The 17,987-nt window shown below is 41.1% G+C and overlaps 1 protein-coding gene across 1 annotated transcript; it reads right to left on the bottom strand.

The window, feature by feature from the left end:
- Positions 1-16,470: 16,470 nt before the first annotated feature.
- On the bottom strand, positions 16,471-17,058 carry LOC136393037 (interferon omega-2-like). The gene has a single exon (XM_066365704.1). It carries the CDS (start codon positions 17,056-17,058, stop codon positions 16,471-16,473), a length of 588 nt encoding a protein of 195 aa, XP_066221801.1.
- Positions 17,059-17,987: the final 929 nt, after the last annotated feature.

The raw sequence follows: 17,987 nt of genomic DNA, 5'->3' as shown, positions 1-17,987 counted from the left end.
TGTAAAAATTTTAAATAAATAAATAAATTTAGGAACCACAGACATTTGTCAGAAAGTGAACTTTCTCCTGCCTTTCAGTTCGTCCCCTTCATCAGCCCCATGTATTTGCTCTTAGCTGTACTGAGGATGCTGGTGCTTCATTAATGCGAATCATGCCTCAGTGTCTGTTCTCCCTGCTCCCTGGAGGGTGGTCACCATCTATGTCTTACTTCTCCTGAATCCACATTTCCAAGCATGTTGTCTGTCACATCTGTGCAGTCATCACATTTTGGGGGACAGAATGAAGAAAACTATATAAATTAACACTTGATCGGTTTTATGCAGCTATTATCTGCAGACTGTGTCAGAAAATGTGAGCTATGCTGCTATGACTCCAATAAGGAAACGTGGACGGTACTGACTGGGCAGCTTGGTAGGTTAGGGTGTCACTCTGATAGGCTGAAATTTCGGGTTCTATACCGTGTCAGGGCACATACTAGAATCAACCAATGAATGCATAAACAAATGGAAGAACAAATCAATGTCTTCCTGTCCTTTCCTCTCTGTGTCTAGAAATAAAGAAGTAAATAAAAATTTTAAAGTGAAACATGGAAGAATTACAATCTAGCATATTAGCCCGTTAAAAGGAAAATGCAGGAAGATGAGGCAGCTTCTATTTCAGTGCATTTTAAGAAATGTTAGAATGGGCTCCACGATTAAAACTCTAAGTCCTCTTGGCCCTGGCCAGTTGGCTCAGCGGTAGAGCGTCGGCCTGGCGTGCGGGGGACCCGGGTTCGATTCTCGGCCAGGGCACACAGGAGAAGCGCCCATTTGCTTCTCCACCCCCCTCCTTCCTCTCTGTCTCTCTCTTCCCCTCCCGCAGCCAAGGCTCCATTGGAGCAAAGATGGCCCAGGCGCTGGGGATGGCTCCTTGGCCTCTGCCCCAGGCGCTAGAGTGGCTCTGGTCGTGGCAGAGGGATGCCCCGGAGGGGCAGAGCATCGCCCCCTGGTGGGCAGAGCGTCGCCCCTGGTAGGCATGCCGGGTGGATCCCGGTCGGGCGCATGCAGGAGTCTGACTGTCTCTCCCCGTTTCCAGCTTCAGAAAAATACAAAAATACAACAAAAAAATAATAAAACTCTAAGTCCTCTTATTAGAATTCAAAAGAAAGATAGATTGTGACTCAGGTTTTCACTTCAAGCTTGGGTCTCATTTAGGTGAATACATCCTATTGGATTGAGACTTCTGCCATTTTCCATTGTAATGAAGGTGCAAAGGAACTGTTGAAGTTATGACCATAAATGAAGAGAAATTGGAAAAAAGTAGAAACAAAATTAGAATAAGTACAGAAAATGATAATCCTGGCCTATTAAGAATCTGATTTGCAAGAAGGTGCTCAGTACAGCTGGGTAAAGGCCCCCTGGGCCAGACAGCTGCATCACCTAGCTCACTAGGGGCCTGCTGACCTCTTTACTACTGACACTGAGAATAATGTCTCCAGCTCTGCCTGTACGCTTAGCTGTGACCTGGTCCTAAAGCCATGGTGTGCCAAAGCAGGAGACCTTCACAGCTCTGAACTGGAGGGGAGAATTTTTCCAGTTTTCCTGCCTCAAGGACAAGGATGTTTTCAGGTTCCCCCAGAGGTAGCTGATGGCAACCAATGCCAAAAATCTCAGGCCACCTCCGTCTCCATGTGATGTCAGAGGATCTTCTACCTCCTCAGCACTAACAGCTGAAACTCCTCACTGGTTCTGGTCAGCAGTTGGGAGACCTGGAGAGCAACTGGGTGCTGGAGATGCGGGAGGAGAAGGCCCTCCTGGGCAATGAGGACTCTAGCCCAGCTGTGAAGAGGTATTTCCAAAGAACTGGCCTCGATCTGAGAAAGAGAGTCTCCAGCTGCTGTGCCTGTCACATTATCAACCTGGAAGTCAAGAAATGAAAATCAGTAAGTGCTGTCTCTGTATCATCTACAGAATTCATTCGTATCTACTTATATGTCTAATCGACTTGTAAACCTCTAGCTTAAATGTATTCACTTAATTCAAAAACTTTTTTATGGCCCTGGCCAGTTGGCTCAGCGGTAGAGCATCGGCCTGGCATGTGGGAGACCCGGGTTCGATTCCCGGCCAGGGCACATAGGAGAAGCACCCATTTGCTTCTCCACCCCTCCCCCTCTCCTCCCTCTCTGTCTCTCTCTTCCCCTCCCACAGCCAAGGCTCCATTGGAGCAAAGATGGCCCGGGCGCTGGGGATGGCTCCTTGGCCCCTGCCCCAGGTGCTAGAGTGGCTCTGGTCGCGGCAAAGCGACGCCCCGGAGGGGCAGAGCATCACCCCCTGGTGGGAAGAGCATCGCCCCTGGTGGGCGTGCCGGGTGGATCCAGGTCGGGCGCATGCAGGAGTCTGTCTGACTGTCTCTCCCCATTTCCAGCTTCAGAAAAATACAAAAAAAAACAAAAAAAAGCAAACCTTTTTTATGTACAAAGCATTGAGTCATCTTGGCAAATTTTTTTTCTAGATTTTATTTATTCATTTTAGAAAGAGGAGAAAGAGAAAGTGAAAAGCAGGGTGGGAGTGGGGGAGAAGCAAGAAGCTTCTCCTATGTGCCTTGACATGGCAAGCCCAGGGTTTCAAACTGGAGACCTCAGCATTCCAGGTTGACACTCTGTCCACTACGCCACCACAGGTCAGGCAGCAGATTGTTTTTCACTGAAATGAGGTAACTAATTTGAATCAGGAAAATATGCCTTTTTAATTTGTAGTAATTAGAATTTATCCATTTATAATGATTACTGTGTTACAAAATTTATTTTCATATTATGTTATGGCAGCTTTGTGTTCTGTTTTCCTTTTCTTTGGGGTGTGAAATCTATATTTAAATGTTAGTTTTTACTCAATTCTCAAAGAGATACAAAGTGCCCTTAAACATTTATTCTGCAAGAAAATTCAAAGGAAATAAATGTATTTGTTTCATTTTCCTAATTAATAAAATATTTTGAAGTCTCTCTGCTCTGAGTAATTGACTTGTATTTGTGAATATATGGGTAAATAAACAAAGATACTGTATAGCCAGTAACCACAGCCGCCATCAAAGCTGCCTGGCCAATGCAACGCAGGTTCTCATTTGATTCGGAGAGATGCTAAGGAATCAACAGAGCCGAAAACTGGTGTTCCATTTTCCTTTATTCTAGACTCGCACTCGGCAAGTGAGTAAATACACACACTGGGCTTCAAAACCCATTTAGTCAGGGCTCACATAGCTACTGACTCATCTGAGTTTTCCTAGAATCAAAGGCTTCCACCTCATCAGTCTTTTTTATTTTTATTTTTTTTTATTTTTTACAGAGACAGAGAGTGAGTCAGAGAGAGGGATAGACAGGGACAGACAGACAGGAACGGAGAGAGATGAGAAGCATCAATCATCAGTTTTTCATTGTGCACTGCAACACCTTAGTTGTTCATTGATTGCTTTCTCATATGTGCCTTGACCGCGGGCCTTCAGCAGACCGAGTAAACCCCTTGCTGGAGCCAGCGACCTTGGGTTCAAGCTGGTGAGCTTTGCTCAAACCAGATGAGCCCATACTCAAGCTGGCGACCTCAGGGTCTCGAACCTGGGTCCTTCCGCATCCCAGTCCAATGCTCTATCCGCTGTGCCACCTCCTGGTCAGGCCTCACCAGTCTTATTCACCTCTGTTTCCCACCTTCTTCTCCTCTACGAACTGGCTTCTCCTTCACCATTCTGCCATTTTGGCTGCCTGCTCTCCTCCGTGTGGCCTTTCTCTGCCCTGCTACAGCGTGGGCTGTTCCTCTCTACAAGAACATGGCCACTCTCCCCCGGAACAACATGATCTCTCCTCAATTGGCCTCCTAGCTCCACCTTTTAAAATCTTTTGGCAGAAACCCTCCCCCAACACACATTAGCACAACCACGCCCCTTTGTAAGCAAGAAGGGCATTAATATTATCACCTAGGTGACAGCCTTGCATGTGGGCAGCACCATCTTTAACAAAGTGAGAAAATATATCTGTTCTGCTCGACAGATACTAATTTCTATAATCGAGCACTGTGGCAGAGAACACAGGGTTAAAGGTATGTAATCAAGTTGTAGACCCTTCCTAGGGCTGTGAAGAACATGCATGAGAAATTGTGACACGTTATAGCTATTCAGTTTCACTCATGCTTTCTTGGAAAAATTGTTGATTCAATTTCAGGAGTTTCATGAATTAGAAAATAAGGTAAAATATAGAACCATGGAATTAAAATTTCTATAAGTAGTGAATGTATCCTCTATTTGTTGGTACTGTAGTGGGTCCAGCTACAAGGCAAAAACAGACCCACGGCCTGCTATCACAGAGCTTCTTTCAGCTGGTGGGGATATGGCAGCAGAGCATTCAATTTAATTAACGCTGATGCATATAACATCAGCAGGGGATCCTTGGAGCATGTAAGGCTTGTATGGGTCAGGAATGTTGGTGCAAGCCACTGCTCAGCTGCCACCCCAAGGATCTGGAGAAGCTGGCCTGGTAAACGCTTGATGGTCCATTTTGGACATGTAAAGTACAGGTGTTCTAGGGTAGCAGGAAGAAATGCAGGTCTCATGTTTGGAGATATGATTCTGAGTAATTACATATATATGCAAGTCATAATCATACAGATAACATTTGAAACAGTTGGGGATTTTGAGACTATATGTGCTGAGAGACTGAGGTATGGTACCTATCTGAGCATTTTGATGAACAACAGAATCCTGAAGATGAAAGGGGTGGTCAACAAAGGAAAGGGGTGGGGAGCAGAAAAACAGGAGATGGTGATGGCCCAGCAGCCAGATGAAGGGCAGACTTTAAATGGAGGATGTGGTCAGTGTTAAATGCTTCTGAAATGTCAGTCACGAGTGACTGAGGGTGACCTGTGACCTGAGTAAGGTGTGGTTTACTGTAAACTTTGCCTGAACCATACAGCAGAACGGGGAGGCTAGAGGCACATTATAGTGAGTGGAGAAATGAGCTTCTGTGAAGAAGTAAGGACAGATCTCGCAGAGAACATTCAAGAAGTTTGGCTATGAACAGAACGACAGGAGCAAGCTAATAAAGGGTTGCTAGGACTGAAGACTCATCATATTTAGGATGAAGGTAAAAATAAAGCACATTTACACCCTGGTTGTATAGCGTGTTTGGTTAGCTCATCATCCTGAAGCACAAATGTTGCTGGTTTGATACCCAGTCAGAGCACTCTATAGCACATTGATGCTCCTGTCTCTCTCTCCACCTCAAGTCAATTAAAGAAAAAAATCTTACTAAAAAAAGAGGAAATAAAGCACATTTAATGTTTATCAAAATCACCCTGTAAACAGAAGTGTTATACAGGAGAGAGAGGAGGTAAGTGATAAAGCATAAGCACCTTACTAACACCTCCTCTACTTTCCTACCAAGAGACCCCTTCTCAGGAACGAAGCCTTCTAGAATGCACCACGGTGAGGCTTGGGGTGGGTAAGAGGGTCTGTGCTTCATAAAGGGATACAAGGTCTAAATGTGAGACTGAGTTGGGGATGGAGATGGGTTACACTTCCGTCGCTTTCTCAGGCAGATCAGTTTTCTGCAAGCATATTTATCAATGTTCAGGGTGTTAAAACTATTTCAAGAAAATTTTAAATAATGTTTGAACAGTTTATTAAAAATAGGAGGGGTTAGCTTCTGAATACTTAAAGTATATAATTGTTTGGCAAGGAAAAACAAATTTCCTCATGTCAGTAGGAACTTTTAAAAATCTGGTGCCTAGGATTTAACATTAGGGTCATGAATAAGTAAAATCAGACATCAAATTGAGATTTTTCTTTGATATGCTATACATCATACATTAAGTCTTTATGTACTTAAATATTTATGATAATTTTATACATGTATAGAAATACAGTGTATTCAGAAACATCTGGAGACCAACATATTACAAACTGTAAAATTTAAAAAGTGTTTAAACATTTGATGATTCTGAATTCACCAGTTAGTCCATACTTTTCTTATCAGTCCCTGTCTGAAGGGTATTACACACCCACTTTTACATTAAAGAGTATGAAGGTCTACCAAGAAACCAGACAAAATGACCTACTGACTTAAGAACGTTTCCCCCTGAGCAGATCGTATTTAAAAGAACCTATGTTCTCTGCCTCACCTATTCAAGGGTGATAGGAAAAGAGAGAAAAATAATTTAGGCCCTGGAATCATGTAGGAATCTTTCTTCATTAACAAGTTGACAGGAAAACTCAGGAATAAAGGAAAAATGTTTTGACTCTCCTGAGACTGAAATTCACTGACTTTGGTTCATGAAGTCCAACAAGTGTCTTATTTCACTGCCTCTTTCTCACTGTTTACTAATTAAAGGGATATTAATATTTAGACCAAGCCACGGTAAGGAACTATTGGTCATGTGGCCTCCAAAATGTCTTCAAAACCTAAGGAATAAAAATTACTTAAAAAATTTATTTGGGATTATAATCTGGGAGGAACCAAACACCAGAGTATTATTTCCTATTGCCTCATTCTACTTCTTATTGTTTTTCTCTTATTAATACTCAATGCCTGTCAGATGAGGCCATCATTCCCATTCTTTTTGTTTCTGCCTCTAAGTTTTTTACCTCTGAGCACAGATGTCAAGTCTTCTTTTTAAAGAAAGGGGCTGAAAATAATTCTACAAGACAATTTCATCTCTGTCAAGTATAGTTTAAACTTCAAATATTTAAACACAGTCTCAACTAGTATATTGTAGGCACTAAAGAAATGATGCCATGTGTCTTAGTTCAGGCTGCTATAGAAAATTACCGTAGACCTAATTACCATAGGCTAATACTACACAACAAACGTATCCGTCACAATTCTGGAGGCTGGAAGTTGAAGATGAGGGTGCCAGCATGATTGAGTTCTGTTGAGAGTCCTCTTCTGGGTTGCAGACAGCCCTCTTCTCCTTGTATCCTCACATGGTAGAGAGAGGAGAGAGGAAGCTATTTGTGACTCTTATAAAAGCATTAATTCCATCATGGCAGCTCCACCTTTATCACTTTATTTAATCCCAATTTTCCCCTAAATTTTCACATTGGGGCTAGAGTCTCAACATATGAGTTTTAGGCCCCACAGACATTTAGTCCATAACACCATGATAAGAAGATCCCAAGGTATTAGGGGTTATGGCATGATTTCATTAGAATTATTTCTTTATCCACATTATTTGGGAAACCAGAACACATTTTTTTTTTCCTGATTTTTCTGAAGCCGGAAATGGGGAGAGACAGTCAGACAGACTCCCGCATGCGCCCGACTGGGATCCACCCGGCACGCCCACCAGGGGCAACAACGCTCTGTCCACCAGGGGGTGATGCTCTGCCCCTCTGGGGCGTCGCTCTGTTGAGACCAGAGCCACTCTAGCACCTGGGGCAGAGGCGGAGGAGCCATCCCCAGCGCCCGGGCCATCTTTGCTCCAGTGGAGCCTTGGCTGTGGGAGGGGAAGAGAGAGACAGAGAGGAAGGAGAGGGGGAGGGGTGGAGAAGCAGATGGACGCTTCTCCTGTGTGTCCTGGCCGGGAATCGAACCCGGGACTTCTGCACGCCAGGCCGATGCTCTACCACTGAGACAACCGGCCAGGGCCCACATTTTATTTTTTAAATTGACTTTATAGATAAAGGAAGGGGCAGAGAGAATGTGAGACAGGAACATCCATCTGTTCCTGTAAGTGCCCTGACCCTGGATCAAACCAACAACCTCTCTGCTTTGGGATGAAGCTCTTAACCAACCAAGCCATCTGGCCAGGGCCAGAACACATTTCTTGATACTACCTTCACTTTCTTTATCACACATGAATTCTGAATTGATTACTAATTAAATATTACAGTGCTGCTTTGATCAGAATCACCAAGCACCTATGAGACCAACTCCACAGAATTCATTCAGTCTTTATCACAAATGATGATGATGGTGATGATGGCAGCAACTACAGATTACTTTGTGTTTTCTACCAGAATCATTTAACCCTCCCAATAAGAGTTGAAACTGCATTTTTAATAGTCTCATTTCCTATAAATAGAACAATCTAATAAGTAAATGGAAAATTCAGGTTTTAAATTTACAGTGTCAGATTCCAAACTCCACCTTTTAATCCACAACATTAGATGCCTGAGCAAACTGCATGTTTTGGACCATATCTTTATATTCTGTGAAGCCTTATTTTTAACACATTGAGTTTATTTATTGACTCTTACTTCACTGGTTACAAAGTGTAACTTTTCATTCATGTCTTTTCACTTCAAAATGTGTAGATCATTGACCAAATAGCAAAGTATTTTGATTATATAATAAAAGAAATGAAATGATTGATTGGTAATGATGTCTGAGTCTAAAATATAATCAACAAAATTTTAATGGTAATTATAAAATAACATGCCACGTGTTTCAAATATATTACTCAATTCTTATGGCAAATATATAAGAAGCATGGAAGACAAGCCCATGAGGGTTATTTGCCCCAGCACCAGAATGTGATATGAATTACAAACATTACTATGATTCCTTTATTGAAAACTCTAAGCTAGTGGGTCTTGGGGATTAAAAAGGGCAAATATATATGCTAGCAACATACGTGAATATGGGGAATGACAGGGAACATATAAGAAAGCTTACAGAAACGGGGAAAACGTGAGGGATTCAAGAGGACATCACCCATGCCATCAGCAAAGAGACTAGGGAGTTCCGAAATTGAGCACTTCACCAGGGCCTGAGTGAAACTTTCGGTGGGCTGCCACCACTCAGCGTGCAGCGTTTCCTTCGCTGAGGCACAGCGGCCGGAAGGGGGCGCTAGAACCGGCCGTAACAACCTAACTGAGATACCATCCAGCAGGACAAGCCTCGAGGTCCAGAGCCTTGGCCTTGAGCGGCGCGGCTACCGGGGAAACCCGGGCTTTCACCTTCAGCTGGACCTACTCCTGCGGTCATCTTTCCTTCCTCGGAAAGCATTTTAGCCACATCGGCCTAGAAAAATGCCAATTTATTCAGGGGTTCACGTCTCCAAATCAGAGTGTGCTATGGTAGGTGTTCAGACTCAGGATTATTTCTCGAGGAGAGACGCGAATTCAGGGAAAGGAGGAAAACATCTGCAATCTGGACAGAATCCCACGAAATAGTCAATATTACCGTGGAATAATCTGGGGGCACGTCTGAGACCTAAAGGAAAATGTGTGTGTGTGTGTGTGTGTGTGTGTGTGTGTGTGTAATGCACTCAATTTTAATAGTTAATTTCTTCAACAGCGTTAAAGGGGTCAAAAAATATTTTAAAGTTTAAAACTAAGTATTAAAACTCACATTAAATTAAAATATATTATTTATGCCAAAACTAGACTTTAGTATAATTTCTTGGCTTAATGGGAAACACCCTCATCAATAGTATTTCAAAATTAATTCTCTGCTTATCTCATTAATAGTATTTCAAAATTAATTCTCTGCTTATCCTGGGCAATATCTTATGACCTAGTGACTCCCTTAAATAATTTATTTTACCTTACAAAAATCTTCTTTTCTTCTTTTTTTTAAGCCCAAGTTTTGTAGTAAGCATTCATCTTTATCTATAACCATGATTTTTCATTGGAGAATTGTATTTTTTTCAAAATGTCTTCTCATAAGAATAAGTTTCATAAAAATTCATAATCTATTTGTATCAAGAGGTTTTCCATTTCAGCATAATGTGGGTTTGTACTTAATGTTACATCGTTTATTACTTAAAATCTCTTAGGCACCATGTGCACTGTTTGTCTTTTATACTGATGTTCAGTGGATATCATTTGGTGTTTTTAATGTATTGTTTAATATAGATATAAGAATACTTCACTTGATAGTTGAAGTAAAAATTTTGTATATACCTTCATATAATACTAAAAAATGGTTACCCTATTTTAATTCACAGAGGTTTAAATTTTTCATAATGAAAAATTTAACTCATTTCAACTTGGGGGGATGAAAAATTTAATTAGCTCATTTAAATGAGCTGAGCAAGTCACAAATGTGCCATAACAAGTTTTGGGGGGCATGATATAATGGCTTTTAAATTTTTGTATGCACCTGTCATAGTAATAATTCTCATAACTATTCTCATAACATGTCCTTAATACTTTTTATAATTTACTCAGTTAATTATAATAACTTTATTAGTTGTTATGTTCTGATCATATGGAGAATATATTAATAACAAGTGATAGTATCTTGCATGCAATGTAGTATTCTCATTATCCCTTTTTTTAAGCTGAGCAAACTATACTATAGGAAAATGATAACAATCGCCCTTATTATGCAGCAAGTGGAGGGAAAGACTAAGAAGATGCCTACTAGAGACGTGCAGAGCTCACCTGAGAAGACAGGAAGAACCCAGGAGAGAAAATGCAGCAAGATAGTAGTTTCCAGTTTTATTGGCACAACATTGTTAAGCTTATTACATTTATCACTTTTATTAACAACCCTAAAGACCTATAGTATCTCTAACTTTGTGCAGGACATGGGGTGGGGATCTTCTGCAGGCCTAGCTCAGTGCTCTGCAAGTGGATGATGCTATACTTGGATTAGTCCAAGTAGCCTGTGTTTCTGGACTTAAGGTTTAGATGCTATTCGCACTATAAAATTTGTTGGGGAAGGCTGAGGTCTGAACTGCCCTTGTAGTGCACATTTATGAACTCAGTTCTAGAAAAATAACATAATTAGGGGGAGGATTGAGGCACGGGTGAAAATGGCAAGGCTCTCTATGAATCTGGGGCTCCAGTAAAAGTGATTTGTGGGGTATTTCATCCATCCGAACAACACACCACCAACTTGGGGGAGAAGTCATGGAACTCACTTAGGTGCACATACTTTCACATCATATAGACATCTTGAGTGTTCTCCATTGTCAAAAATTGTATATAAATGTTGTGCTATTCCTTCTTTGTAGAAGGGAAGGATTCTGTGACCAAAACAAATCTTAGCGTTAAACCCTTAGTCACTCACATAGTGTTCCAGAGAATGTTCACATGTGGCTTTAAGTCAAGTTGAAAGGATATAACCGAAAATGAAATACCTGGGATTATAGACATACAAGTTGAGTAATCCACTAGGCTTCACACTATTTTATTTTAGATTCTTGTGATGGTTAATGTTATGTGTTAATTTGATTGGACCATGAGGTGCCCAGACACTTTGTTCAGATGTTCAAAGTGTGTCTGTGAGGCTATTTTGGAATGAAATTAGCATTTAATTAGATGGACTGGGTAATGAGGTTTGTCCTCCCTGATAAAAGTAACCCTTTTCTAAACCGTTGGAAGCCTGAATAGAACAAAAGTCTGACTCTCAGTAACAAAATGACAAAATGTAAGTTATGTATATTCAATGCAACTGAATTCATAGCCAAGGGGAGGGAGTAGGTCACAGTAGAGGTAAAGAAAGAACATAAGCTGATTACTCAGGCAGGGGCTTAAAGGAGAGTAATTCTTGTACCAAGGCCAACCTTCATCTTTGCAAAACAAGCCACATAATTATTCTTTCATTTTCCCCCCAATATAATCAGTTTTGGAACAAGGAAAGAAAATAATACCAACAAACTCACAAGAGACTCACTTTAGATAAGAACACCAAATTACTCATTCTGTCTGGCAGAGTGATGGATGTTGGGTCCTTCTCAATGTGCATTTCACATGGTTAGTGCATCCATGCAGAAACTTGGGGCAGCTCAATATCATTAATACTCAAGATGATTCAGCTGGGAAATTATGACAATATTGTAAATAAGAACAACATTTTGGAGCACCTACTGTCCAAGCACATTTGTGGATCATCCTTCTGAACACTCCTTTGTGTGCATGCATTTATGAAACAGGTGTTTCCCCAGGCCCTTCATGTGGCAGTCTTGTTCTACTCACTTTAGTTCACATGAGTGAACAAGATGGGCAGATGTAATTCCTTTCATTATCCCCATTTTATGAGGAAGCAAACAGGACCACAGGAATATTAACATTTCCAAGATTAGAGCAACATTTTGGAATCTAGGCCTCCTGGCTCCACAGTTTGAGCTCTTAACATTCTAGGAATCTCACTGTTCCCAGGAAGCAGAGAGGCTGCTGAAAATATGAACATTCTTTCTCCAGGACAGTCTTGGTGATGATAATTTCATATATCAACCTGGCTAGGTCATCAGCCACCAGCCTGACACTTGCCTTAAAATGTAGCTGACAGTAGAGAAGCCTCCCTGTAACAGCGCCCGTGGTTACAGTCTAAACCAGCAGACCTCCTACCTGGCCAAACAACACATCAGTAACTGAAATGTAACACATTTGACATCCATTAATCTGAAAAGCAAGAGACTTGTATACCAAAAATTTCCCTTTTTCTTACATTCCAAGTTCTTCAAATACTGCAGGTTTTTATAACTTCACAGGCTTTGATGCTCACTTTTGCTTATTACGCAAATTAAGTCTTTTGACTGATGCAGGCTCCTACCAGTCAAATCAGAACTTGAAAGCACCTAAACACCTGCACAATAAGCTCTTGGATTCATTACCAGCTTGTGTGTAGCAGATGTGCTGGCTTTACCTCCAGGGTCTCCAGTACTTTCCATATACACATACGTGTGTGTGTGTGTGTGTGTGTATGTGTGTGTGTGTGTGTTTAGAGAGAGAGACAGACAAGCAGGAAGGGAGAGAGATGAGAAGCATCAACTCATAGTTGAGGCACTTTAGTTGTTCATTGAGTGCTTCTTATATGTGCCTTGACCAGGGAGAAAGGAGGTGGCGGCTCCAGCCGAGCCAGTGACCCCCTGTTCAAGTCAGCAACTTTGGGCTCAAGTCAGCGACCATGGAATTATGTGATGATCATACACTCAAGTCAGTTATCCATGCTGAAGCTGGATGAGCCTGCGCTCAAGCCACTGACCTTGGAGTTTTGAACCTGGGCCCTCAGCATCTTAGGCTGATGCTGCTTAGTTTATCCACTAAGCTTCCACCGGTCAGGCTATAGTTTCATAAATATGTTAGCAACTCATGGGAAGGAAATAATGTATGGCTACAGAAATATTCAGAATAAAGTGACAGGGAAAAGCTTACTAGGAGAATTTTTCACACACTATAACAGAATGAAAAGGAAATATTATACACATGTATATATATATATATAGATGTTTATATACATTGCGTATACATATATATACTTATATAGATTTGGATATTTTACACTTAGATAATTATATAAATGTGTATATTCTATAACACACTGTATATTAATAGAAAGGATCTTAATATTTGAAAGGTATCACGCAATCGAAGAATGACACAGAGGAAATCCAGAATTGCCAAGCTTTTCTTTTGCTTTTAAACTGGTCCATGGCCTGACTGGGTGGTGGCACAGTGGATAGAACATTGGACTGGGATGCGGAAGACCCAGGTTCAAGACCCTGAGGTCGCCAGCTTGAGCATGGGCTCATCTGGTTTGAGCAAAAGCTCACCAGCTTGAGCCCAGGGTCACTGGCTCCAGCAAGGGGTTACTCAGTCTGCTGAAGGCCCACAGTCAAGACACGTATGAGAAAGCAATCAATGAACAATTACAGTGTTGCAATGCGCAACAAAAAACTAATGATTGATGCTTCTCATCTCTCTGTTCCTGTCTGTCTGTCCCTGTCCATCCCTCTCTTTGACTCTCTCTCTCTTTGTAAAAAAAGAAAGAAAGAAATAAACTGGTCCATGAAGACTAAGTCATAGAGAAGAGAAAGAAAAAGGACCAAAATGTATTAAAAATATTATTCACAATTTGCCCTGGCTGGTTGCTCATTGGTTAGAGCATCCTCCCAATACATAAAGGTTGTGGGTTTGATCCCGAGTCATGGCACACACAAGGACAGATCGATGTTTCAGTCTCCCTCTCATTTCCTCTCTCTCTAAGTCAATCAATAAATTTTAAAAATATTACCCACAATTTATAGAAAATCAAACTAAAGCATTGGCTAGGTCATCTAAGGCAAAGATTCAGAAACTCCTCCCAAATTGATGTTTCTCCCTGTTATCTGAGAAATTCACACAAAACATGCACAATAAAGTGAATTCAGCTGACTTCCTTTACATCAGCACCTATTTCACAATTGTAACAATGGCATTTATTCACGACCCAAAAATATACATCAGGACACTCACAGAAAGAGACCTGCCTAAAATGGTTTTGAAGAACACAGAGCTTCGGTCTGACCTGTGGTGGCGCAGTGGATAAAGTGTCGACCTGGAATGCTGAGGTTGCCGGTTCAAAACCCTGGGCTTGCCTGGTCAAGGCACATATGGGAGTTGATGCTTCCAGCTCCTTCCCCCTTCTCTCTCTCTGTCTCTTCTTTCTCTCTCTCTCTCTCTCTCTCTCTCTCTCTCTCTCCCCCTCTCCTCTCTAAAATGATAAATAAAAAATTTAAAAAAATAAAAAAGAACACAGAGCTTCCACTCAGCTTTCCCTCTCTCCCTTCAGCTTTCTGAGCAGAAACCTAGAGGCTGAAACACAACAGAAGCAGGGTACCTGTGCCGCTGGGCAGTGAGGTGGGGGAGTGAAGGGACTGGGTAAGGGAGTGACTCAGTGCTGGGATTCAAAGAATTTAACATCCTGTTTTCTGCCCTAATGACTGTTTTAAGTATATATATATATATATATAATATATATATATTTATATTATATTATATATATATAAATAAAAAGATATACCAAAAGGTAGTTTATTGTTTCATGCATTTTATACTTAAATAAGAACAATAAAAGAGGTACAAAAAACTAGATTATGTTATAAAAAAGTTTTAAAATATTAATGAAAATATTAAATAACATCTGACAAAAAACAATAAAACTGTTATTAAAGATGTTTCTGATAGAATCAAAGTTTCCATATTACTTCTTTTTTAAAAAAATATTTTCAAATTGATTTTAGAGGAAAGAGAGAAAAGGAGTGGGGAGAGGAGCAGGAAATATCAACTCATAATAGTTGCTTCTCTTCTATGTCTTGACTGGGCAAGCCCAGGGTTTCAACCCAGTGACCTCAGCATTCCAGGTGAATGCTTTATTCACTGCACCACCACAGGTCACACTTCCATATTGCTTCTTGATTGGTGTGCTCACTTGCAACTTTTCACCTATGGACAGAATGAACATTACTACGGGAGCTTAGAATATGCTGTTGCGCAGATGAATGTTTAAAAAAAGTAAGGAATGTAAATTTGTGATTTCCTCATTGAGCAGCTAGCTACCCAGGTGCCCACCTTAGAGAGAACCCTGATTACAAGTGCCATTGTAACAACCGGTTCTCCAAATTCAACCAAAAATTAGGTATACATTTGGCTAAACCATTGTGAACCAGCTAAACCCCACCACTGGAGTGACAGCATTCAGTAAAGCAGGACGGGAAAGAGGGTGGAAAGAAGAGAACCAGGTGCCAGGATCATCCAGGAAATGCCATATATCTTTCCCACTTCTCTCTAGATGACTCATTCAGATATTACTACCCCTGCTCCTTGCTCACTGGATACAAATCATTTACAACCAGTTCAAAACATTGAGCATATTGCATATTTCCCAGGCCTTCAATTCTGTGGATTTCCAGCTTTTAATAGGCAATTTCTGACAAGTGATAAAATTTTTCTATAGGACTTAATAGACAAATGCTATTCTAACAGTTATATAGAAAAAAAAGTTATATATAGAAGAAAGCAAAAATAGGAATTTTACTTTTCAGAATAAAAGAGCTCAAGAAGTTTTTCTTGAAAATATTTTTTAAAATTTATTGTTTGAGGGAGGCAGGGAGAGAGAGACAGGAACATCAAGCTGCTCCTGTATGTGCCCTGATTAAGAACTGAACCCGCAACATCCACACTCTGGGCCAGTGCTTCAAGCAACCGGGCTATTCATCCAGGACTTAATTTTTTTATTTATTGATAGAGATAGAAGAAAGGAGAGAGTGGGGAGAGGGTAAGGAAGCATTCATTTGTTGTCCCACTCAGTCGTTGGTTGCTTCTCTTGTATGCCCTGACTGAGGATCGAACCTGCAACATTGTCATTTTGAGATGGCGCTCTTAACCGACAGCTAACTGGCCAGGGCCAATAAGAATTTAAAGAATAAAAGAGAATGCAAATTTAATAATATAAAAGTAAACAAATTTTTATATAAATTTTTATGAATTGTAGGACAATTTAAAAAATATATACATTGGATGTATAAATATATGAATATGCTGGGATGAAAGAATAAATAAATAAATAAATAAATAAATAAATAAATAAATAATGAACAAAAACTAAATCATGGAAGTCACCTCTTAGAGACTCATGCACAGAAGCTGAACTTTGTAACATTTTGTTGCTTAATATTCTAACAAAATAATTGCTAAATTAATACAATTAATTCAGTGAGAAAAGCAGAAATAAGAATCTTTGACATGGCCCAAGACATAAGTGCAAATGTGGTCTGGCACATTCATCAGTGAGAATTGTTTCAAGGTGACCCCAAGTCTCCGTCCTTATTTCTTATCCTTTCTTGCAAGGTTGTTGTTGAGGAGAAGGATCTCATGATTTCCACTCTGACAACTTCCCAGGCACAGTCACTGTATTTCTTCTCTTCCAGGTAGAGACGGATGCCGTAGAAGTACCTCTTCACGGCCAGGGTAGGGCCCTGCATTCCCAGGGAAGATCCTTCCTCTCCCATCTCTCGCACCAAACAGGTGTCCAGGTCTTCCAGCTGCCGGTGGAGCCCCGTGCGCAGTTGGTCCAGGAGGGTCGTGTTCCAGGCGGCAGAGGAGTGCTCTGTGAGCAAGAGGTTGAAGGTCTGCTGGAGCATCTCATGGAGGACAGAGAGAGCCTGGGCCTTGTGGGCCTGGCTGCCTTCCACTGTCACCCGGGGAAATCCGAAGTCTTTTCTGTCCTTCAGACAGAAGAAAGGAGAGATTCTCTTCATTCGGCCCAGAAGCACGAGGTTCTCCCTGCTGAGCAGGATGTGGTTCTGAGGCAGGTCACAGCCCAGAGATCCACCAGGGCCATAGCTGAACACCACCAGGGCTGAGAGTAGAGAGAGCAGGAGAGCCATGGGCAAACAAGGATGCTGCTGGCCCTGCTGAGCTGGGAGTCTGGTAACAACCTTGGACCCTACTAGGTTCTCTGATGACCTCCTTTCTAGGCATGGCCATTAAATAGGGAACACAAATTTTCATTTTCTAAACATTTCTTTGCACTTTTACTTTCTTTTTCTGTTTTTATTTATTAGTTCTCCAGGTGGTCTAAGATGTCATAATCTACATTATTAATTTTTCCACTTAATTTTCCTAGCAGAATTCAGATGTGTCAGTTCAAATGGATACATCTCAGTCAAATGAAAAACACTTTTGTCCTGAAGTCAGAAGTGTATGTAGATGTGGAAATACACATACGCACATTCTCATGTACATTTTTTTATTACCTAAATAATGCTATTTTCTGTGTTAGAAACAAAATTTTGCCTAGGACCTGTGTAACATTTTTGCCCTCTTTACTTTACATAAGGGAGAGAGGCTCCCTCAGCCCTGTGGGTTTGTGTAGTTTGTTAGGAACTTAGCAGACCATGCATGGTAAACAAGCTCTTTAGAACCAGGACTGAGTTTTGGTTACTGATTATATCACGGCAGAGGCTGAGATTTTTTGTGAATGAGTTTCTGGGACATTTCTCTTCCTTCTAGAACCCATTCAAGCGGGTCCATGTGGTTGTGCTTCACTGGGACCTCTAGGTCAGAATGTACATAATCATCACCTTTTCTTTCCAACACTTTGTATCTGCTGGTTAGTGCTTCTCAGGCTGAGCCAATACCTCCAGCATGAATCCTGGTTCTTTTCTGGTGCGTGTAGGTGTGGAGGCTCTAATATCAAGATAATTCTATTTCTCCAGTTCCACCTCATTCACCGGGGAGATATCAGATCTAGTAACCCTTTTCCTCTGGACTGACAGAGTGTCCTCGACCCAAACCCTTCTGACTCACTCACTGA

Source organism: Saccopteryx leptura, chromosome 2 (genome assembly GCF_036850995.1).
Source record: "Saccopteryx leptura isolate mSacLep1 chromosome 2, mSacLep1_pri_phased_curated, whole genome shotgun sequence".
Classification (NCBI taxonomy): Eukaryota; Metazoa; Chordata; class Mammalia; order Chiroptera; family Emballonuridae; genus Saccopteryx; species Saccopteryx leptura.
The sequence above is the reverse complement of the archived record's forward strand: the minus strand, read 5'-3'. Positions and strand labels throughout refer to the sequence as shown.

What these genes read in the sequence shown, in the direction of transcription:
- LOC136393037 (XM_066365704.1), bottom strand. Translation starts at nt 17,058, where the DNA reads ATGGCTCTCCTGCTCTCTCTACTCTCAGCCCTGGTGGTGTTCAGCTAT.